The sequence below is a fragment of the Podarcis filfolensis genome, assembly GCF_964270895.1.
Source record: "Podarcis filfolensis genome assembly, chromosome: 12".
In the NCBI taxonomy this organism is placed as follows: Eukaryota; Metazoa; Chordata; class Lepidosauria; order Squamata; family Lacertidae; genus Podarcis; species Podarcis filfolensis.
This window is the reverse complement of record NC_139614.1, coordinates 35,470,055-35,495,653: the sequence shown is the minus strand read 5'-3', so window position 1 is coordinate 35,495,653 and position 25,599 is coordinate 35,470,055. Positions and strand designations below refer to the sequence as shown.

The window sequence follows — 25,599 nt, the reverse complement described above, 5'->3', positions numbered from 1 at the left end:
TAAGACACTCAGAGTTTTGGGTGTGTTTACCTTACTTTGAGGTGGCTGTGGATTCTTGGAAACACCCCTTCTTTAATTCTATAAATCACCTTTCTGTTTTTCTGTAAGTCTCTATCCTTCCTAGCTCCCCATGCTTCTTGAGAACCCAAGGGCACTTCAGTGGGACTTGTAAGCGCAAGAAGCTGGGGAGATTGTCTACCATGCTCCCAACAGCTGTTCACTGTTATTTCTTAAAAGTAAAGTCTTTTTACATTCAAAGAAATGAATAATAATAATAAATAATATTTTTTTATTTATATCCCGCCCTCCCCAGCCGAAGCCAGGCTCAGGGCGGCTAACAACAATAAAATAATACAACATTCTAAAATCATTTAATTATAAAATTAATTCAAATTAAATGGATGGCAACCATTGGGCTAGAGTTCTGGGAAGATTGCCAAAGGAGGGAGTCAGGCTGTGCCCTGGCCAAAGGTCTGGTGGAACAGCTCTGTCTTGCAGGCTCTGCGGAAAGATGTCAACTCCCGCAGAATGAACACAGAAATGTTTGTTTTTTTAAAGGTAAAAAAAGGAAGAATTTCCCCTAGAAACACAATCAGTGAGTGCATTGATCTCAGGTGCTCAGTAGCCAGCCTTAGTGGGTTCTCATGCTTCAGTTAAAGCCTAGGGGATAAGTTGTGGGGTAACTCCACCTATGAGGCTTTTTGGTTCAGGAAGTGTGAGGAAGGAGGCAGAGCACTGGAGAAATAGTTAATGGAAAGAGAGAGAAAACCCCACACCACTCATGGCCACTTTGCACTGAGGAGGTAAGCTCAACCCTGAACCCAGCAGCGGACAGCCCGGTGGTTTTGCACTTGACCTTTTCTGCCTGAGCTGCTGTAGCGTACTGGTATGGCTGTATATTAGCATCCATTAAAATCAACAAGAACCATCCAGCTAGTACAGAAGATTTCATTGTTCATGGGCTTATTTTGATAATATTCAACAGTTCCTGTGTTCCTATTGGCACACATGTTGGATAGAAAACTGGCTGAAAAACAAACATTAGGTCAAAACATAAGGAAAACTTCTTTAAAATTAATATTGTCTGCAACTGATCTCTTGTCTGATTGCCATTTTTAATATTAGTCCCAAATGCATTAAAAAAAACTGTTTGGGATTTTTTTTCTCTCCCTTGCATGCAAAATGAAAAATATATCTTTGACTTTTTTACCCCCATTGCATGATTCTGAGTATTTTTAAAAAACCTTCTTCCACAATCTCCTGTAATTGCACAGAAGAAATAATACTGAATAATCAACCAGCCTTCTCCTTTACAAGGAGAGTTACCTTTCTCCTCCCACAAAACAGCCTCTTCCACATCTTCTGTAATTTTTCTTTCGAAGAAAACAATTTTTCCTAGAACGTTGGTTAACCTTTGCAATAAAGCCAACACTCCTAAGAGCAATCTGTGCCCTGTGAAGATCTATTTTCTTCCTAAGCCTCATTGACCCAAACCTTAACTGTATTGAGAGAGGATGTAAATCATCATGGGAGAAGAACTTTTGCAAGATCTAATGACCACTTTGGATGCAAAGGTGTATATTTAGGCCCTCATCCTGGTTCTTCCCACTGTTTGCAGTCATCTGCCTTCTTTCAGGAGAAGCATCCTGCCTTATAAACAGGCCTGTGTTTTTGCCTCATTGGATACAACTTAAAATTGTGGGAATCCAAGCGAAAATGCTGGGCATTTATCAGACAACCCACAGTATGCTTTCAGCATCCCAAGTACTGATGCAGCCTACCCCAGAGTCCTGTAAAGGGATTTGCAAACCTCAGCCCTGCAAGATGAATTCTCCCTCAGTCATCTTCCAAGGCTTTCGAATCACTCTCACTTTCCCTGTTCTCTAATGATTTCCTTTCCTTGTCGAACAGGCTTGCACTACTTTTGCATTAAGAATTCAATTATTTGGATCAGATGCTAAAAATATCTCCGGCTCTGATACCGCATAATCCGACAGGGCTGATAAAATACAAGCAAGAGCGCCTAAGGAAATATTTAGAACGTGCTGCTATGGTTACTCTCCGAGCAGGGGTGAACGCCTCTCCCAGCTTCAAAAATCCTTTAAGAAAAGATGCATATCGCTTTCATCAGTGGCTGGGCTTGACTTTGAAACTACTTCAGAAAAAAAGTTTTGTACTTCTTTGTAGAGAGGAAATGACCCAGCTATCAACCGTGCTGGAAGGTGGTAACTATCTGGGTCACAGTGCTGGCTCTGGGATGACTGATAGGCTAAATCTGGTCACTGGCCTTCCAGAAAAAATGCCACCCCGAAGAGAGCGGTCATCTGAGAGATCTTCAAAGCAATAACAGTCCCGCTCCTACGGCACTATTCAACACAAAGCTATTTCCTCTTTTCTAAAGTTACAGAAAAACATGACCTTGAATTGTTGTTGGCTCAGAAAAAGATGGAGTTTAGGAAGAAAATGGAGTTGGATTATTTTGAATGAATTGTTACACTCTTTACCTTAGGACACTAGATGTTGAGAAACATATTTCGTATTTGTAAACAGCCTCTAAGACCTAGGAATGGGATGAGCTAGGAATGGGAACATAAATAAATACGATAGGAGGGTGAAGCAACCCAATTCGAAACTTCAAAGCTCTAATGGCAGGAGTATTCATGAGAAGGATCACGTTTTAGAAACCGTTATTGACTTTTTCCACTACCAATTAAATTTTCTTTAAAAATCCACTCAAATAAGCAGATTTGAGTAAATACGTTCAAAGCTCAAAATTTACTCAAGAAATGTAGCCTGCTTTTCTGTTAGTCATAGGTCTGAGAGAAGACTGCTGCCTTCTCAAAGTTTAATCATTATTTGCATTCATTCAATGAACCTTCTGTGCATTTTTGAAAATTGTGATTATATGGAATGACTGCTAAAAATGTATTTCACGGGTAGTTGCTGCTTAGTATTCACCCTACTTTAGTGTCCCATAAAATAAATGGCACTGATATTTAACATCAGGGGTGTCTCATCCCACCTGTTAAAAGTTATGGCACATATCTACAACTGAGTGCGATTTTATTGTATCACAGTCTAATGCCCTAATACTTAAGACATTATTAGAAGTACATCCTACTGATTTCACTGGGATTAACAAATTGACCAAGGTGACAGGTACATAGTTCTGCAAGGACTGCTTCTCACATTATTTAATTCCTAGAGGTGTATAATCTAGAGGTTGGGTATTTGTGCAGGGTTGTTTGTGAAAGTATCTATTTTTCTCAGTCCATCCATCCCACTTCTATCCTCCAAACTCCAAAGGTCTCAAAGTGTAAAAGGAAATTTTGTTCCCCACCCACAAGAACCCTGTGAAGTAGGTTAGACTGAGGTCCTTATGTTCCTTGAGTACCCCCATCCCATTTCCAGGAGTGGTGAGGCAACATGCTCCCCAGCATGGCCCAATGGCCCATGGAGTATCAGTGGGAAATCACTCTGCATCAGCAAAAACAAAGGTAATTTAATTTAAACAAATGCTCAACTGATTTTTTCCAATAACTTAAAAGCTGCAGGGAAACATTCTTTAAAAAGATTTTAAAATACAGGGAAATTATTTATTAAAACAAGATTAAAGGAAAATATTGAGTATGAACAGTTTAAATTTTTCCTTATAATTTACTTATATATAGGTAAAGGACCTCTGGACAGTTAAGTCCAGTCAAAGGCGACTATGGGGTTGCAGCACTCATCTTGATTTCAGGTCAAGGGAGCAAGCATTTGTCCACAGACAGCTTTCTGGGACATGTGACCAGCATGACGAAACTGCTTCTGGTGCAACGGAACACTGTGACGGAAGCCAGAGCACATGGAAACGCCATTTACCTTCCTGCCACAGTGGTACCTACACAGGCGGCAACCATTTTAGGAGTGTCCAACTGATGTGCAACCGCCGACACACGTGTCCTTTTGGACCTGGAAAAGGGAGGAATGAGGGCGGAACATGGCAGAATGGTGGCAGGGGTGTAACACAGCATAACGGGGCATAGCAGCTTATGCATGATCCACAGATGTGTTTGGGGGCCAGGAATGGAACCCCTGTGCAAAATAGTTGCTGTCTGTACAAGACACTTTTTGCTGTAAATACAGTTATAATATTAAGTGTGGTATTAGGATTTCAGGTGAGAAACAACCGTAGAAACTGATGAATACCTAAGTAGTAAACAAACATCTTGCATCCATGTAGAGTTTCTGAATGTAAAAAGCAATAAGAAATAATAAATTATAGATCTGCTTCTGCACAAAATATCTGGCGCTGAAGTTAGAAACACATTTCCCATCAATATTTGTGCTGGCTTTCTCCTCATGTATTCTTGTGAATTGACATTTCAACCTCATTCAGGTTTGTAATCAAGCCAAGAAAATTCAACTTTGAATGGCATTCATGCTGGCCTAATTTTGGAAGTAGCAGAAGAAAAGGAAAAGTATTATGGATCCTCACATGGTTGCCTTCATAAAACGTTTATAATTATGCACCACTCTCAAAAAGTCACACATAAGTACTGGCTGCCTTTCCAGATCTTCCATCTGCTCTTAATTCCCTAACTTGAAACTCAAACAGGGTGGACTCATTAAATCAAGGCAATTTGAATTTCTGATGAGTAACATGAAGACAAAGTACCATTTTAATCCTTCAGTTAAACCATTTCCCATTTGTTTTTCAAATATTTTCTAAACAAAAGTTCCTACCATTTAAACATGTGGCATTAATATTAATTAGAACTTTTTTCTACACAACAGATCACTGAAAATATTTGCTCACATACATTTTGTACTATAGTATACTATCTGTTTAGAACAGGGATGTGGGCCCTTCAGACGACAACTCCCATCATCCCTGAGGCTTGTGAAAGTTGGAGTTCAACAACATGTGGACGCAAAGAGAGCAATGGTGATATTTCATTTCTCTCATCTCTGCCATATCTGATTTGAACTTGTACCAAGACTGTTGCCTTGTGTCAAATCTCTGCACCAGTGCAGCATTTTGCTGCACCAGTTCCACACTTTGACATTTAACATAGTACTAGTATAATGATCCTGCACTTGACCATTTCTGCTTCTTGATTTGAATGGCAAACAGTAGGTCCCAAGAGATCACCTCCTCCCATAACAGCCTGCCCACTTGTTAAAATCAGGGCGAGAATGCCCTGTCCTATGACTCATCCAAGGCCAAAAACATGGCTGGGACAAGGGATCAGGCTTTTTGCTACTTGTCTACGAAAATAAAAAGTTCCTGCTGGATCAGGCTGAACGTCCCTCCTAGTCCAGCATCTTGTTCTCATGGTGACCAAGTAGACATCTATGGGAAGCCTGAAAGCAGGACCAGAGCACAAAAGCATTTCCCCCTCTTATGGTTTCCAGCGGTGCAGAAATAAAACTGCAAGCACATTTGCAAAGATAAGCAGGTTCCAGGATGGTTTCAAATTGGGTGGGGGACTGCATGCTGGGTCCCTTCCAACACTACAATTCTATGATTCTATGAATTGGAATTCAGAGGCATACTGCCTCCTAAAGAAAGGGGGGGCTTTTCTCTATCTACTTTGTCCATAGGTAAAGGTAAAGGGACCCCTGACCATTAGGTCTAGTCATGACCGACTCTGGGGTTGCGGCGCTCATCTGGCTTTCTTGGCCGAGGGAGCCAGTGTACAGCTTCCGGGTCGTGTGGCCAGCATGACTAAGCCACTTCTGGCGAACCAGAGCAGCACACGAAAATGGTGTTTACCTTCCCGCCGGAGCGGTACCTATTTATCTACTTGCACTTTGACGTGCTTTCGAACTGCTAGGTTGGAAGGAGCAGGGACCGAGCAACGGGAGCTCATCCCGTCGCGGGGATTCGAACCGCCGACCTTCTGATCGGGAAGTCCTAGGCTCTATGGTTTAACCCACAGCGCCACCCGCGTCCTTTGTCCATACCCAGGCATAATTTTATACACCTCTAATATGTCTCCTTCTACTCACCTGTTCTCTCAACTAAGAAGCCCCCAACGTTGCAAGCTTTCTGTACAGGGCATTGCTCCATCCCTTGATTATTTTGCTAGCCCTTTCTGACCGTTTTCCAGCTCTACAGAATCCTTTCTGAGGTGAAGCAACAGGAAATGCAAACAGTATTCCACATGCAGTCACACCATAGATTTGTAAAATGGCATTATGATATTGACAGCTTTATTTTCAGTTCCTTTCTTAATGATCCCTAGCATGGAATCCATCTTTTTCACAGCTGCAGAACACTGGATCTATTCTCTCTGAAAGAAGTAAAATAAATCCCTTAGGGCCTGGAGTTTTTTTTGAGCCCTGGACAAGGAAACTACTGACCCCAGAAGTGTTGTGCCTCCTTTGGCACCACTCCTGCCTGCCTCTTACTTTTTCCTCAGACATACTGTACCATAACATCCTTTTCATATCTGCCTAGGACTGAGGCAGTATGACAGCATGAATATTGTTCTGAAGGAAGGAAAACAGAGCCTCGGAACACTGGACATAATTTCATCAGCAAGGAGAGGGATGGCTGGCCAATCCCATCGACCTTGAAATAAATGTACTGAAAAAGAAAACAGAAGCAAAACTTACTGGCAGATGGGAACAGGTTCCTTACTGCATGTTCCTCCATTTTTGCAATATGCCTCTGGACAATCTGGAGAGTTGGAAAATAAGTTACAAAAATGATTTAACTATGACAAGAGTTCTTGACATATGCAAAACATTGGACATATTCATTAGACAATATACAGTTAGCAGATTTACCATCTAAAGGATAATATTCCATAACTACTTGAGGTAAGTTTATATTTTATACTTTAAAAAAAACACCACACCCCCCCCCAAATCCACAACCAGACCCTGTTTTGCCTATACAACTTAGCTTATATATTTCAATACATACATACAGTAGTACTAAATGCCTTTGGATCTTGAAGTATGGGTTCCCCCAACAAAATTTAAAAATTTGGCTTTGTAATTTGGAATTTATTTGATGTGATTTAATTTGATGTGATTGGCCAGTTAATAAAAATTATTTTTTTTAAAAAAAAACTAAATGCGCTGTATTGTCAAAGTCAAGCCCCATTTATTTAAATGGGACAATTAAACACATGCCTTTCTTCATTTATAAAGGGCATGGTCCAGCTGACTTCAACAGTACTAAATGACTGGATCACACTTAATATTTCTATGTTACCATAAGAAGCCTATTCAGTTTTAGACACAGAACTATACAATGTAGAAGGTGATTTTGACTGGTTTACTGAGGCAAATCCTACTTTTCTATCGGTGCTAGCTCTGGGTTTTGAGAGGTCCTTGAGCAAAAGTCCCTCAGTGGAACTCCCACCACTCCCTTGCCCTTCCTGGAAGTGCTTATTTCTACCTCTGGACCCCATACACACAATGGCCCATGAAGAAATGGGAAGTGAGCGAGCCAGCAGTGGCAGTTTCTCCTGCTCACTACCACGGTTTGCTGCTGCTTTCTTTCTGCACCAGAGAGAAATGACGAATAGGTGGCACTGGCAAGAGGAACAGCAACAAGGCCAAGTAGGTGCAGCATAGGCCTTGCCGGGTGCCCTGTGATGCTGACCTCTGATGCAGACCCTGTTTTCTATTTTAAGTTTCAAATATCTATGCCTATTTAACATTACTCATTAGGGTTGTCAGCTTGCAAACCAAAGACTTTCCCATATGAAATATACTCAGAGTCGCAAAGTGATTTCATGCTCTTTATTCAGCTCATAGTGGTGAGGAGGAATGAATGAAAGTCCCCTCAAAGCATCTGCTTTATATACATTATTTACACAATGGGCTGCACATGATTGGCTAATTCCGGAATTCTACTGTAAGCCAATCAGGTTGTGGATTCACTTCTATCTGGAGCATGATTGGGTGGTTCCTGCCAACCAATCATACTGCTGCATTGTTCTAGGACCAATCAGACTGCTGCATTCTGAATCCTATTGTTCCAGGACCAATCAGACTGCTGCCTTTTGGATCCTATTGTTCTAGGACCAATCAGACTGCTGCAGTTTGGATCCTATTCAACTCAGTACATAACACCATACTTTGCCTCTAGCACTGAACTGGTAGATTAAGGAAGCTACAGGCTTAAAAAAAATCCCTCTTTCTTTGATCACTCCTCCTTCCTTGTTTTTCTTGTATAGTGGTACCTCGGGTTAAGAACTTAATTCGTTCTGGAGGTCCATTCTTAACCTGAAACTGTTTTTAACCTGAGGTACCACTTTAGCTAATGGGGCCTCCCACTGCCGCTGGCTCACGATTTCTGTTCTCATCCTGAAGCAAAGTTCTTAACCCAAGGTACTATTTCTGGGTTAGTGGAGTCTGTAACCTGAAGCATCTGTAACCCAAGGTACCACCGTACCTACTGTGTAGCTTGCTACAGCAAACAAAGGAGATGGAAAAAAGAAAGGCGCTGGAAAACATGGGAGAGAGAAGCCACAGCTGCTTTGTGGTACAGGGGAGTTTATGAGTTGCAACCTGGCAACTCTAATCTCAGACAATTTCACCGCCTTTAATGTGTTTAGTTTTGGTACAGCATGAATTTTCTCTCCCAAATATGTCTAAACACAGTTACACACACTAAAAATGCACATAAGCGTTTTCCAAGATAAATTCAAAAACATTTCATTGCAGTGAACCCTTCATGATTTTCCACATCAGTGACCCTGAGGTGGTGGACTCCACCATGCATGGGAACGCAGCCCGCTTCATCAACCACTCATGTGCGTGGTTTTCTGTAGGCTAAAGAAAAATCCTGTTTATTGTGAATGAAATTTTGACTAAAAAATTGGCAGACTACCTGAACAGCTAGACTCATCAGGAGCAAAATCAATGCAATCTACAATGCCATCACATCGCCGAGAAACTGGAATACAGCTATTAGTCGATGGACACAACAAAGACCCATTGAAGCAATCTTTAATAGCTAAATGAAAGGAGAAACAAACAAGATGGTTAGAGAGCCTTGTTATTTAGTGATACAACATAGCAACAAGACAAATAGTTGGTTATTCACTTTAACCTTACAGAAATGTTATAGGGTTTGTTCTGGTTTCTAGTCATCTTTGTGGCAGCCCCTTTAAATCCATATTGTTAGTTTTAATCTATAAAGTTCTAAACTGCTTGCTTCTGAATGTGTGCAGGAGTTTAATTTCATTCCTATGCTCCATTGTGTTCTCTAATTTCCCCGTGGAGATCCAGGCATGCTCTGTCTATGGAATATTTCTGACGACAACTGAAAATGTACCTGTTTAGCCAGGCACTTCCCTGTCTTTAATATTGGTCCTCAGCATTCCCAGTTTACTGTGATTGATTTTTTAATTTTGTTTTATTGAGCTGGTCATATTGTGTTATTTTATTTATATATAAAACACCTTGGGGTCCCCCCCCCACAATGGAAAGTATATAAATTATCAGTATGTGTGGGTGTGTTTGTGTATTATTACAATAATAATAGATAAATAATACATTTGACAGTGCATGTGACATACGCTCAACACTCTCAAAATATGTGTCATGTGACTGTGTGTTGACAAGAATTCTCAACAGATGCTCCAGAAGTGTTTATCTTTCCAGTAGGCATGCTTCAAATACTATCCCTTAAGGCCATTCTGTACAATGAATGTACACAGTTTGACCGCTCAGCAGTTGATGACTCAGTGGACTGTCTGAACTGACTCCATCGAAAAGTATGACATGGTTTGAAACATCTCTGCATATTGTATGGCGGCTCCCCGTTTGTGGAATGCTCACCCCAGGGAGGTTGGCTGGTGCCAGCATTATATATCTTTAGTTGCCAGGCAAAAACTTTCCTCCATACCTAGGCCATTGGCCTTTAACTATCTTGGGCCTTTTAGAAGTGGGTGAGATGTTTTTAATGTATCTCTTTTCCCCCTTGGTTTTTTGTTTTTTAAAAAAATGTTTGGCTGTAAGTCTCTTTGGGTTGCCTTGGGCAAGATAAAGTGACTAACAAAATTAATAAATTAAATTAAATTTAAAATGCGATGGTTGTTTCACATATACAAATTGTTGCTTGATGTTTCATAAATATGCATTTGTACACCCTGTGAGGTAGGTTTGGCTGAGAGGCAGTGACTGGCTCAAAGTCACCCAGTGACCTTCATGGCCAAGTAGAGGTTCAGACCCTGGTCTCCCAGGCCCTAGTCCAACACTCTAACCACTACTACACACTGGTGTGCTCTCTCTCTCTCTCCCTCTCTCCTTCTCTCTCATGTCTCTAGTTTGCGGTTCTATGGTACTTGGTAGGTCCTGAAACCTCGATGGTGACTGGCAAGAGATCAGTCTGTTTTATTTTGTATGTACTGTATGCTTTGCTTTTTCAATATACAAAATTAATCACACTGTTCTGAAAAGGAACAAGAATATAGCTTGCATTTCAGGACCAGAGATGTGTATGCTGTATGCCAGAGATGACTTTTATTTAATTTAATATTGAAACTATGCAGCTAGATGAAAATAATTACACATTGTCTCCATGCAAGAGAGTATTTATCCCGGTACCAATAAATCACCAAATATTCTAAAATGTTCTATTTTGTGTTGCAAAAATTAAAACACACTGTGCTTGCAAGCATAAAAATATCAAATCTATCCTGTTTTTTCTAAAGCTGTATACTGCCATGCTACAGCATTCCACTATAATCTCTAAGATCATCTAACGTCAAAGAACTTTAAAGGGATAATCTTGGAGGAAATGCATAAGCCTCCAACTAATTCATGATGGGATCACTGATCAACAGGATGTGACCCGAATGCCTGTGCTTAGTCTTCCAGAAACTAACAGCGTTCTGTCATTAGAGCTACTATAACTAATGAAATGTTATGTAGTATTGTCTGAGATTATTATTTTTCAGTATCATTGTTTAAGAGACTATGGACAGATTTCTTCCCACCCCAATGGCATTGTTGGTTGACTAATTTCACATTCAGGAGAATTGGTCTAAGAATGGGATAATAATTTTTTTAAAACCAAGGAAATGACAAATGTATGCACAGCTACAAAGGCCTGATATCATTTATCCATTCAAAGCCAGGGCATTACTAACAAATTCTGAAAGTAGCTGCATCAGCAAATAACAATGGCGTATGCCCACTTCAGCAACAATACAATCTCTTTAATTGTATTATTACATACGAATCCAACAACATTACTACAGGCAAGTACTGGCCAACTATGAATAGGCAGAGAGTCCTGCTTGTGTTTCGGTGCTTTCATACCCACAAGGAACGGCTGGGTGGTTGAGGGCAACTGTGTTAATTCAAGAATCAGTAGCAATAACTACAGTGAAATCACCGTAAATTCACCAAATGACACCGAGAGCCACATTAGAGACAGGTATCTCAAGGCATTTCATGTGATTCAAATTTTGAACACAGAGCAGAAAAGAACTATTAAAAATAGCAGATAGTATGTCCCATTTGCCAGATCAAGCAATCTGAATTTACAGCAGATAATTACTGAACATGAACTTTGTGACTACATAATCTTTGAACCATCTGACCACAACTTGTATCACCCCATAATGTCACATCTCAGAGTTTCAGACAGATCCCACACAGAGGTAAATCAAATATCCCTTAGCTTGACTGAACTCAGCATTTTAGCAGCATACGATAGGATATAATGAATTAATTATTTTGACTTTGATTGGTTTGGAGAGTTCACCTTTCAGTAGGATTAGTTCAATTAGCTCAATTTATGAGGACTACTTGATTTTTAGTTAGTTTTTTTCAGTTAGTTTGGTTAATATGAACTGATCAGATTCATTAGTGCTGAGGTACGATTTCAGAAGTATTCAAAAATCATTTTGAAGCAAGAAAGAACAGTGGTGCAAACCCACTGTGGGACACATTTTTGCCAATGATTTTGACTGCCTTAATTGGTGAACTTCCAGAGGGAATTATGGAATTATTAACTGAGAGTATGTGACAGTTTTAATATGTTTTTAGTTGTTCATAATTGTTCTTAAATATTTTTATTGTATTTTTATTGTTGTTTACATTTATGATTCCCCCTTTTCACTTTGTGCAATCTCCCTAAAGAATCCTTTATTTAGTCGTGATTAAGATCTTTAATGCCACCTAATCCACATTGATTCTGCACATGAGACAATTTTTAGAATAACACTATAGCATTTAACATATTAAACATTATCCTTCTTTAAAAGTAAGTATGCTCCTAAAAGAATCAGTTCCTCATCCATGATCACTAAACACTATCCAAACAAGCAAAACATTCTTGTATGTGTGTAAAATGGAAGTATGGTGAGAATGAAAAGCATAATGCACACAACAGAAAAATGAAAACTATTTCAGCATTTAATTATAAAAATAAAGACCAAATAGTATCATAATTACAAGCAATATATTTCAGCAGCCAAATACAGTGGTACCTCAGGTTAAGTACTTAATTCGTTCCGGAAGTCTGTACTTAACCTGAAACTGTTCTTAACCTGAAGCACCACTTTAGCTAATGGGGCCTCCAGCTGCTGCCGCGCCGCCAGAGCACGATTTCTGTTCTCATCCTGAAGCAAAGTTCTTAACCTGAAGCACTATTTCTGGGTTAGTGGAGTCTGTAACCTGAAGCATATGTAACTTGAAGCATATGTAACCCGATGTACCACTGTACAGGAATATTTTAAAATTCCACCTAAATGTTAATAACAAAGGGGACAAACTCTGAAGGGATAGCAAGGGAAAGTTTGGGATTTGGCTCTTTCCAAGCACTAATGCAACACAGAAGGGTTGTAAGAAGTCAAACTAAACACGATCATTTTGATAAGTTATGGTCTCCATATATCAACTATGTAAATAGAAATGATGTTAATGTAAGACATCCAGCCACTCAGGCTTAAGGAGAGATTATGTAACAGATAGCTGAAGCCTTCACAATGCACTTAATAATTTAGTTATTTTACTATGTCCCCGCTCAACTTATCTTTTCACATGCAATTGATATAGACATGTAACACTCTACATGTTTTGTTGGACTTGATCGATATTACTTTACTACAAATTAAAAAAACATTATAATAAAAAAATAATGAGGGGAGCAGATGCACCTCACCAGGAGGTGCATTCCGTAAGTGGGGGACCAGTACTGAGAAGACCGTGACATCAGCTAGGCAGCACTCAGCGATGGCACCAACAACCTTCTAAGGACACCAAACATTTATATAGGGGTAGGGAAGGTTTCTGAAATAATAAGATGGCCCCAGTAACCACAAAGACAATCCTGTAGGGAACTGTGTACAGTTTTACCCTAAGTATTTACAGGAATGCTCAAACCTAGAAGGAGACTTTGGCTATTTTTGTTGCTTTTATGGATACTCAAGGAAAGTTTGTCACAGACAGATCCAAATTGCTACAAGTTTCTCAGCAATCTATCACCTGATACAGTTATTCTGTGTGCAGAAACATCCTCCTTTATGTCAATTGTTGGTAAGGGTTAGGCATTTGAGTCCGGCATATGTGACTATTCAGAACGAGGGACTGCTCAGGAATGAGGTCTGAGCAGCTTTTATTCTCTGCATATAGTTAAGATATTGGCAAGGACTTAACTGTAACTCTAGAATTCTCTGGCTGTTTTAATGTTTATACTTAAGTTGCATTTCTTGCTTTGCAGTTAATGAATATTGCATGCAGTCCAGGTTCTCTGATACTTAAAACTGACTTTTGTGAGGGACAATTAACACCATCCTATTAATGTTTCATGATGCTAATATGACATTTATGTTGAATCTTGAATGCTAATGAAGTTTTTGTGGGTGCAACTATATTTGCTTCCACCACAGGGGATGGAGGTAGGGGAAAACAGACTCAGCCCTTTAAAAATAAAATAAAATTCATTAACACTTTGTCTGTCTTTCAAGGCTTATAGGGATACAACCCAGATCCTATTAATGGCAGAATAAAGGACAGGAAAATCATTTTTCAGTCATTGCTGTCAGCAGTGAAGCCACACTCTACTTGGGCAAATGAGCAATGTATACCGACCTACCATTAATTCAATTTTTATTCCTTCTCTGTTTTAAATCATGCAGTTTTAAAAAATAAAATAAATAAGTGAGAATATATCCTGTTTGTAAGAATTTGGGATGGTGGAAGGACTGGCTAAGTACAACATTTGTAACCATAAGCAGTAATTTCATGCTTCTGGAAGACAGAGCAGGAAATAAAATCCACCATATTAATCGTTATAATGCAACATTAATATATATACCCTACTATCAAGCTCTTCTGTCAGCACTGCTGGAATCCTCCTGTCTACACAAATCTTTAAATCACACATGGCAAGAATTTTGTGGTGGCAGTAGTAGTGGAGATGAGGGTTTACAAAGATCTGAGTGAAAGATTTTCTGATTGCCTCCCTTTTCATTCTGGATTTAAGTTTTATCTCTACAGAACATATTCAACTACACCACCCCAGTCTAGTGCCTGGTCTGGGAAAGGAATTTTCACTCAATAAAAACTGGGGCTCAAAACTCGGGAAAGGATCTAGGTGGCTTGCGGTACAGATCAGGAATTTATAACAGGAAGGGAAACAATATGCATTAAATGATAGGAGCCACATGGCTTGCTAGTTCAGGAGAGATAACGTAAAACACACACATGTAACAATGTTTTATGTCTGCTAGCCCTCATGACAGTCGCAAACATTTAATACAAATGTGTAGCACGTTAATACTAAAAAGAAATAGAACATGGTATATTGCTTTTCAGTAGATTACAGCATACTATTTTTATATTTTTAATAGGACTTTTTCCCAGGTAAATGTGCAGAGGATTGCTGCCTAACAGTGTAATCTCTATATAAATTTACACACAATTAAGTCCCATTGAATTTAACAAGGCTTACTCCTAGAAAACTGAGTTTAGAATTGTAACCCAGATCTATCAATATGATGAGATTTTCTTATTTGTGCTCTCTTGCAGAAACATGAGCAGAAATAAGTTCTATCTGTAAGTGCTATCTCATTCGCTTCCATGAGAGGCAGCACAAAGGGATTCATAAAAATAGCTGTGCCTTCCCCTGAAGTAAATGAGCAAGTCCACTCATACAAGGAGATTTATGCGCCCATTTTTATATATACAGAGCTCTGGAGTGAGGACATCTTTTCTTTTCTTTATTCGTCATTTTTGAACCAACAAAATTGCCATACATGCAAATGGGCTTACCTCCAGTGCCAATACAGTGGTACCTCGGGTTACATACGCTTCAGGTTACATACACTTCAGGTTACAGACTCCGCTAACCCAGAAATAGTACCTCAGGTTAAGAACTTTGCTTCAGGATGAGGACAGAAATTGTGCTCCGGTGGCACGGCGGCAGCAGGAGGCCCCATTAGCTAAAGTGGTGCTTCAGGTTAAGCACAGTTTCAGGTTAAGAACGGACCTCCGGAACGAATTAAGTACTTAACCCGAGGTACCACTGTATTCCAAATATACTGTATAAACAGTATTTTAAATTAAATTAGCTGTTAACTCTTAATTAAAATAAAATTTTAAATTAAATTAACTCCCAGTGAGCATACATATGCCTCTACTAGGTCTTGCCAGTAACTGAGGTGCATACCTTATTTTGGTTTTTCATCTCTTATAAAATTATCTTAACTATTTTGAAACTTCCATCAGTCCAAGAACGCACACGCACGCACACAAAGATGTCTTTATCACGGGTATTCAACCCAAATGGTTTAAACTCAAGGAAGAAATTTGTTATATGGGAGGGTGTCATGGAGCCATGCCTTTAATTTTTCATCACCTAAAAGTCAATTCTACTTCTTAATAACATCAGAGGGCAGGAAAATGTAGACTCCTTATATGCACAAAATTGATCTGTTATTATATTGATGCTGCAAATGTTTGGAATAAGTAGTAGCTGGAGCCATTCCTACTCTGCTGTCTCAAGTAGAGACTATGACCAAGTCAGACCTTTAAGTACCAGTTTCCCAGCCCTGATGACTCAATAATAATTCAGTAATAATTGAGGCAAATTATAAATTATAATTTGCCTCAAATGTGATAAGATTGCTGTAGGGTGCACTGGGAATTTCTAAAGACCCCTGGGGCTTATCTTTGTTATTCGCCCATGTGACATATCATTCAATATTATGTTATACTAGTTGGCAGGGTCCCATGGACTGCAAGAAGATCAAACCTATCCATTCTTAAGGAAATCAGCCCTGAGTGCTCACTGGAAGGACAAATCCTGAAGCTGAGGCTCCAATACTTTGGCCACCTCATGAGAAGAAAGGACACCCTGGAAAAGACCCTGATGCTGGGAAAAATTGAGAGAAGGAGAAGGAGACGACAGAGGATGGGATGGTTGGATAGTGTTCTTGAAGTTACGAACATGAATTTGACCAATCTGCGGGAGGCAGTGGAAGACAGGAGTGCCTGGCGTGCTTTGGTCCATGGGGTCACGAAGAGTTGGACACGACTAAACAACAACAGTGGGCAGGGGCTTAAGTAAAAATAAGTAAATCAAACATTACCCATAGAATCATAATATTTTACATTGATTTTGGGTTGTAGTTTTTGTATACAATGAACTTACGACAATTGGCTTCATCTTCATTGAACCTACAGTCGGCCACACCATCACATCTCAGGAGTGATGGGATACACGACTTGTTAGCACACTGGAATTCTGCTTCCTTGCAATGTCTCGGGGAGCCTGTGGGAGGTTGCTCAGTAGGGCATGCCATTTCATCAGTCCCATCAGTGCAATCTTCCACTCCATTGCACTTTGCAGAAAGAGGCACACACTGCTTTACGTAGCTGCATGTGAATCTGTCACTGCCACAGGTTTGAGGTTGTGGTACAATTGGTCCTAGGGGGAAAGGATGTGAAAAAGAATTTCAATTATCAGATGACCTGCTTGAATTACAGGGCCAGGGAGCCTCCTTACCTTCTCAGGGAGCCTTCTTACCCTATCAGCTACTGTTTTCAGAAATCTGCAGAGTGAACTTAGGCTCCACACTTACATGGGAGTAAGTTATTTCTCACTGAGTAGGCATGCTTTGAATTAGTTTCAGCTTTTTAACCACTTCTTTCTGGAATAATGCATCTGACATAGGAGATATTGAGTCAAAGGTAAGATTGCTGCAACTTGCTGCACAAGCCTATGCATTTATATTTAGAAGAAAATCCCACTGAATTCAATAGGGCATACTCCCAAGTAAGTATTTTTTTGGCATTGTAACCTTAATTTCCTTTATAATCACAGGCAGTCAAACCTTCTTTTTCTTTTTTTCTTTTTTGTACTTCTGAAAAAGAGTCATCCTCTTTGCCTTGAATAATGAGAGTGTTTAACTCCTTGGCAGAATTAGGGCCTAAGTATTTATGCCATTCTGACAACTTGCTCTTTGGAAAAAGAATTTAACAGAGGTCAGGATACATAAGGACCAAGGCTATGATTCAAGCAAGCTTATTTAGAAGGAGGTTTGAGAAAGAAATCAATTGGAGTACATCAAAATAAACGTGTTTAGGATTGAGAGGCCAATATAGTTAAGAATGAAAAGTGGTGGTCCTGAGATTCAGTGAAGAAATATCTGATGGTTGGTCAAATTCTTATCTCCATAAATCCAGTCCAAAGCTATACACTAAAGACTTGTGGTTTTTTCAACTCTTTGCACGTTTCATTAACATTAATGATCCAGTATTTCTTCTAGCACCAAACTTTGGCTGGAATTAGTTAAATCTTACTGTTGACATAGCTAACACAGATATATGCTGTGGTATTCTTTGGTTCCGGGAGCAGAAAGGCAGTAATAAACATTTATATATAGTCAAAATGAAATGTTTCAATTTAGAAAAAATCGGAAGTATAACACATTGCTGTTTATTATGTGACATAAATGAGGTTCTCCCCCTTCAGGATATTTTTAAGTATCAACATCTCAGGTAATAAACATACCCATTCACTCCTTCTTTGTAATTGCACTATCCTAAAATGGTATTAAGTATAGCATGCTACTGCCAATTTGCCATTCAAAGTGGACAATGATGCAACTTCTTGTGTGAGTGATGGTGCCCCATTGTGATGGCCTGGGAATTGGATTTAGAGGCTGAACCTGAGGAATCCCAGCCTGCACAGGAGTCCCCACCTCCAGAACCAGGTGAGCTGAGGCTGGGACTTGAACCTGAAGGGTTCTCACCTGTGCCAGATCCTCAGGAGCAGACACCAGCTGAGTCTGCTCTGGCTCCAGAGGTGATCGAGGACCCATTGCCTGCAGGTGCTCCACTCTCAGTCCCGCCAGGTTGCCTCTGGGTCCAGTAACCCTCCAGCCTCTCCAGCCTACAGAGGCTCAGGGCAGAGAGGCAGAGGGAACTAAGTTCTTGCAGGAGGAGTGCTTGCCTCCAGGCCAAGAGAGGCAAGTCACCTGTGGACTGGGGCCGCCCTATGCCTCGGGGCAGATAAAAGCCAGCCAGCCCAGTCCCAGGTTGCGGGAGCAACGTCGCTGGAAACCTGTTCCTGCCTGGACCCTGTCCTGCTCTTCTGCCAGAGTTCTTGACCTCACCCAACTCCTTGCCTTGGACCCCGCTTCAGCCTTGACGCACAGCCTCCATACCACACCCTTGACCTCGGACTGGACTCGGACCATGCTGCATGGTAACCCCCCGGAACCAGCACACCCATTAAAAGAGCTACAATACTATTTATTATATTTTCATACCCTTTACTCAAGCACCTCAGCTCAATGTGCAGAGTTCTTGCCCATCCCCTTTTATCCTCACAACTAACTCGTGATGCTGGCCAAGCTGAGAGAGAATGATGGGCCCAAGATCACTCAGAGAGTTTCACGGCTGATGAGGATTTGAACCTTGGTTTCCCTGGGCCCTATCTGACACTCTAAGCATTTATACCACATAAAATCTAAAACCCAAGGACTCATTTTCTGTGACATTCCGTGACACAATAGTTCCATAGAGGAGTGACCATTGTAACCAAAACACAGAGGACACAATCCAGGGAAAGTTTAGCGTGCTGATGATGCACTGTGAACTAAGCACAGGAAGTTCCAAAATCCCATTAATTTCAGTGGGACTTTGGCATAGTTAACTTTCTCCTGTGTGCACCGTGTATATACCAACAAAGCAAAATTATATTTAAAAACCACCAATTTCTGCTTTGGTAAGAACTAACAAACTCTGATGACTGTACCCATATTTACTGAAACAATGTGAATTTCTAATGAATTTAAGAGAAAAATGCTGCTCTTAAGGCTTTTGTCAAGAAAACATATGTTAGGGGTGTGCATTGGCTCTGCGTGGGCCAACTAATGAGGTGAACTGGGATTTTTTGCTGCCTTCCTGAAGGGCAATGTCAGGGTGCTCACAAAACCTTGTGTCGTTCTGTTGCTTTGTTTCTGGACTTTTTTCATATTGTATAGTTCTGTGTTTTACTATATATTTTTATCTTTCCCTAGCTTTTCTGTGGGCTTTTTTTTTTTTTTTTTGTTAAAGCACAGCAGTGGGGGATTTTTAAAGGAATAACAACTCCAAAAGCTTCATTTTAGGTTGCTTTTTAAAAAAACAAACAAACATTGCTCTACTTTAACAATAAATAAACAAATTGCTAATCAGAACTCTACAGGCAGCATTCCAGACAGTCTCATGTTGTAAGATGTACTAGAGATGAAAAGCATCACGAAGAGAAGGCCACACAGAGGATACATAAACAGAAATAATTCTAACACAAATGGTTTATGGAGGGGGAACCAGGAGGTTGCACCTTGTAACGCAGAACTGAAACTACAATGCTTGAGAGCTGACTCAGAAAATTCCTAGTATGGCGAACCAGACGAGCCAACATTTATTCATTTAATTTCATAAAATTTATGCACTGCTTGATACAAACAAAAACCAAAAAACTTAAAGCGGTTTACAAAAAGATAAAACAATTAAATCACAAAAAATACATTACAGGAAGCCTTCTGGATTGCACAAAAAACAGGTGGAATGGAAAAGCTGGTGTGATGGTTCAAACTTTTAAAACATGTACAAGCAAGAATACGCATCACTTGGCCACTTCTTAATTATTTTAAGGTGAGAAAGAACAAGACTCCCACCCATCCCCTGTGCTTTCCCCTACTCTTGAAGGATTATGGAGGGAAATGAATCATTTCTCCCACTAAAAGCTTCTGGACCTATTTATCTGCAATTTGGCAGGTCTAATACAGTCTTAATGAGCTTCCATGTAATAAATAATATATTTTTTATGTATACCCCGCCCAACTATTCCATCCATTTTGGTCAAGGAAAACATTATAGCTGTTTTTAGATTCCCCATTATGGTGAATGGGGGCCACAGAGTTTTAGATTATACAGAGTAGCCTGGAACGCAAACCACAAAATGAAGTGATGAGACCACAAAATAACACACAAACAGATCTGGATCTTAAAGTGTTTAAAGCTACAGATACAGCACAAATCTTGCGGTTGTGTCCAATGCTAATATACGTCAATGGTTTCTGTGATCCCCAAAGAAGAGCGCAGGCTCCTAACACATTAGAAATTAGAATATTTTCATACAGCTTTGTACCATTATAGTAGTTTGTTGCTACTACTAGTGGGATACAATATTGTGCTTATATGTTACGGGGGGTGGGGGAGTACGGAAAGCTATTTTGTGCGTTATTGTTTTCCTCTCGCTTAGCAAAGAATTATGGATGGTTTGGAAGTTACAGTACTAAATGCATCATTTCACTTGGGCAGTTAGAACTGCCAGCAATTGCTGATCACAGTAAGCCTAACTCCTTGGTAGGCAGTTGGCAGGTCCTCCAGATGATTTGTGCCCTCACTAGTAGCCAAAGCAATGAAGTCATGAACTAGGCTGGCACTCTACTGAACTCAGATCAGACTCTTGGGGCCTTAGCAACACTTGGAAATTACATCCTGTTAGATACAACCTTTTAGGTTAAGAACAGCTGACTGACTGATGGCTAAACAAGACATCTCTGTCTGCAGAGAGTACTTCCCAGTGGCTCCTCAATACTGTCTTCTAGCAGTAGTGATGGTTTCTAGGCATGATGCAAAATTTTTTAATCCCCTCTTAAATTATGAAAATCCTGTGCATGATTATGTAGTAGTAAGTCCCACCGGGTTTAGGATTGCAGCCTTAGGATTGAATAAGTGGTTTGTTTTCAGATGCCCTTTTCTTCTACCTGCCCTAAAGACATTTCATTTCAATATTAAATAATAAACATTGATAAAGTACTTTCAAGTGTTGAAAAAGTTTGATATCAGCATAGGGACAAATTTCCTTGGTCAGGATTTGAATTATTTCCCACAAATATCAGAAAAGGTGGAAGAGTAAGATGTACATTAAGTCAATATAATAATTACTAGACCCAGGGTGCAGTCCTAATGCCAAATCTGCTGGCGTGAGTGAAGACCTGGTACATCATTAGCTGAGCTGGGAGGTTTCCAGCTCAACAGGGCTACACTAACTTAAGTTCTCAGCCAGAAAAACACTGGTGTATCTCCTCCAAGTCAGCTCAGCCAGGACCCATGTGGATCTTAAACCAGTGCAAGCCCTGGAAAAGCAGTGTGGTGTGGGTGTGGCAGGAGGGAAGGGGACTTAGGCTACAGTACATCCAAACCCATTCAGCAAGATCAGTGACCTGGGAACCAGACAAAAAGAGTGGTGTAACTCAAACACTATTTAAAAGTTTGCTTTCCCTCTCCCAGGCTTAGAAGAAAAGGAAGAGTTTGGATTTGATATCCCGCCTTTCACTCCCTTTAAGGAGTCTCAAAGCGGCTAACATTCTCCTTTCCCTTCCTCCCCCACAACAAACACTCTGTGAGGTGAGTGGGGCTGAGAGACTTCAAAGAAGTGTGACTAGCCCAAGGTCACCCAGCAGCTGCATGTGGAGAAGCGGAGACGCAAACCCGGTTCCCCAGATTACAAGACTACCGCTCTTAACCACTACACCGCACTGGCTCTCAATATACCTGCTCAACCAGCAGCAGCCCTACTTCTGAACAGAGTGTGGATCTGGCATATTTTGCCCCCACTTAATTTACGATGGCTTAATTCATGCCACCTTCTTGTGATTACGATTGCCCTCTCATCCTCTTGAACAAATAGGGAAGGCACTTTTGAGGCAGCATTTAGCACTACTTGAGCACAATTAAAAAAACTAGAGTGTGTGTGACAATGCAGAAGTACAAATGGATAAGCAATGACTAACAAAGCAAAAGCAAATCCAGTTTTTTTAAAAAAAACATTTGGAGGAATCAAACAGGGAGATATTTTCTTATTGACTGCAAGCTAATCTGTTCAATAGGATTTACATCCATATGTGTGCTTAGGATTTCATCCCATAAAAGGGAATTTAGACACACTATTTATTCTTAAGAGCTTTTTCTGATCAAGAGAAATCTGCAGATCCAGAACTGCAATTAACAGCAAAACCCTGTGAAATAAATAGTGAATTTTCAATTATTCACTAGACCCTGAATTTCTATCCCTGTTTAGACTGTAGATACTCAAACTAAACAGACACAAAAAGAACAGTGCTCTTCTGCAATGCTGAATAAATCAAAATTATACCAGTTAAGGCTCCCAGCATAAGAAGACTCCCAGCTGTATTGAAACCCCAAAGCAACAAAGTGTTAGCATTCCATGTGTACCTTCATTTGCAGGAAAGAACTGATCTCTACAAGGACAAGTATCATACTTGACTGATCATTGCAATGTTCACAAAGTCAAACTTTCAATGTTTATGGGCTTCCTGACAGGGTTGTGAATTATCATGAGTGTTCACCAAAGCATTAAACAGACTACTGATGCCTATAATTCAGGGAGCGAGTGCCCAAGGTCTTGCTTTTGGTCTATAAAGGAATAGGTAATCTAGTTCTAATCTACCCCAGAGGCCATCTGCTCGGGAAACATTAGAGTTTGATGGGACAGCATAGGCTTCCTGACTCACAGACAAATTCAAAGTGTTCTTCTTGCTCATGTTTCTGAATTCCCCCTCTAGATTGCATTTATGAAACAAAGCTGCTGTTGTAACAAATTGCACCACACATCAGCAAACAATCTCTAACAGTGCTTGAGAGCATTTGAGGTAGAATGGGGCTCCAGATGTCCATACCTGAATCTAGACATAGAAGCTGTTACTAACAGGAGTGGCCAATACAATCTTTCCATCATTTTGTAGACTTAAAGAAGAGATCAGGGAATGGAGCCGTCAAAAAAAGGAAAGCAAGTAAACTGGCTACCCAGTTTTGATAGTCCGACTGTGAAAAGCAGAACTGTGAAAGCAGTATTCCAACTCCCATTCAAGTCCCTCTGAATTTCCCTTTTGCTTTCATTCTGTTGCAGTGCAAGAAGAACATGAACTCAATTCCAGGGCCAGAGTCAGAATCTGACATCTTGGGCCAGCTGCCAGGATCCCAACACCCTGGCAGGGCTCCCTGATGATGCTTGCCTTGGGCTCTCCTTTAAAAGTAAAACAAAAAAACACTTCAGTTTAGTACAAGCCTAAATGTCACTTTAAATTCCTACAGTGGCCTAGAGTGGCATATATGCCCACTAGACCACTTTGATTGGCCACTTTGAACTGGCACTACTACAGGTACCTGTTCTGTATTTGTAAGAACTTGATTGCTTAGCATGATATCGCTTACATTTTGGAATTCCCTGCCTATTGAGATCAAGCAGGTGCCTTCATTCTCCTCTTTTCAGCTCCTGAGAAAAATCTTATTGATTCTAAGCATCTACCCAGATGCATACAAAGATGAGGGGATTTTAATCTGTACTTAGTTAAAATACTAAAAGTACATTTTAAAGTATGGCTGTGATTTCCCTCCCCCCCCTTGATTTTACTCTTTTATCTAGTCAGTGGAGGAACAGGCCTGCTGGAGAGCACTTTGTCTAGAACACCCTAAACACAAAGCTGGTCATGGCTAAATTTACACAGATATAGTTCTAGCCCAGTTTTCATTTTCCAAATCATCTCCAAAATCAAGATTTATTTTATTTCACTATTGATTGCATTAGGTTTGTATGATTTGCCCAGAGGATTTTATCCCCCCCCCCCGATGTTACATATTGCAATTCAGCATTGCAGTAGCTCCAGGGACTAGGACTGAAGCTAGGCAGTCAAGGAATGAAATAAGAACTGCAGTCTGAGCTGTTACTATTGTACAGTCATGTTTTGTCTCCAACCATCAAAGGAAACAGAAGCCCAGAGGACTATTCCCAGGTATGTGAATTGAACACTGCAATCCGTTGCTCTACTTCTTCCTGATATTGTTAGCTTTGTTGTGCTGGGGTAGTAGGAAAGATCAAGGATCAAGCAAGCCTTTCAAATACAATTGACCTCTATTGCTACCTAATATGTCTGAAATAAACCCCACCTATGAGCCACTACAGGGACGCGGGTGGCGCTGTGGGTGAAACCTCATCGCCTAGGACTTGCCGATCGCATGGTCGGCAGTTCGAATCCCCGCGGCGGGGTGCGCTCCCGTCGTTCGGTCCCAGCGCCTGCCAACCTAGCAGTTCGAAAGCACCCCCGGGTGCAAGTAGATAAATAGGGACCGCTTACCAGCGGGAAGGTAAACGGCGTTCCGTGTGCTGCGCTGGCTCGCCAGATGCAGCTTGTCACGCTGGCCACGTGACCCGGAAGTGTCTGCGGACAGCACTGGCTCCCGGCCTATAGAGTGAGATGAGCGCACAACCCTAGAGTCTGGCAAGACTGGCCCGTACGGGCAGGGGTACCTTTACCTTACCTTTATGAGCCACTACAGCAAACTACAGGAGCTCAAGAGGTTCAAAAAGCACACTTTGAACAGTGTCTCTACGCTCCAAATACATAACAGGCAGCTGAGAACTCCAAGATTCCAGAAAGTACAATGTAAGAAAACACTAGAAACTACACTATGAAATGCTCCCTATTATGAACAGTAACTAAATACATTAAGGCTGAACATGACTCAGCACCACAATTTCAAATATACAGCACCTAAGTAGGTCAGTAACGGAAAAACGCATGTTGAAGAGAACAATATTCAGAAGCATCAGCAGATGACAACACCCAGTTTTACAATGAATGAAGTATTGAAGTTACTCTGGCATTTTACTGTAAGGACACAAGATCATACTTTCTCACGGACATTTTTTAAAAATGGGTGGGGGGGGCAGCATTCTAGCAAAATCCCCTAGTCTAATGAGGTCTTGCTGTTTTTTTAAAAAATAAAACCTCTGGTGAACTTAAGAAGTTGATAATGCTTTATTGCTTAGAGCTACCAACCAGCTAAATTGTGATTGCTTCCATTTAGAACATGTTGCCCTGGGAAACCTAAAGTAATTAAAGTGAGGCTGGAGAAGTAATAATGCAGAAAGAAAGACAAAAAGTCTGCAGCAACAAAGCAATCCTTTAAGGGAAGAGAACATTACAAGAAAAGTGTGACGGCAAGTTCTCATATTATTCCTTTATCTTGAGTTGGAAAAAAATGTGGAACAAAGCTAAGTGCTGTGTGCAAAACACACACACAAATCCATTCTTAAAACGCAAAGCTTTTATA

The 25,599-nt window shown here is 40.4% G+C and overlaps 1 protein-coding gene across 3 annotated transcripts in view; it reads right to left on the bottom strand.

Annotated features, from left to right (window-relative positions):
* Positions 1-25,599, bottom strand: part of MALRD1 (MAM and LDL receptor class A domain containing 1) — a 221,905-nt gene that overhangs the window by 41,886 nt on the left and 154,420 nt on the right. For all 3 annotated transcript variants that reach the window (XM_083579135.1, XM_083579137.1, XM_083579136.1), the window contains 3 exons: positions 16,619-16,894; positions 8,840-8,965; positions 6,607-6,670 (listed from right to left, as the gene is read on the bottom strand). In XM_083579135.1, coding sequence (XP_083435261.1) covers positions 6,607-6,670; positions 8,840-8,965; positions 16,619-16,894 — 466 coding nt within the window. The remainder of the gene's footprint in view (positions 1-6,606; positions 6,671-8,839; positions 8,966-16,618; positions 16,895-25,599) is intronic.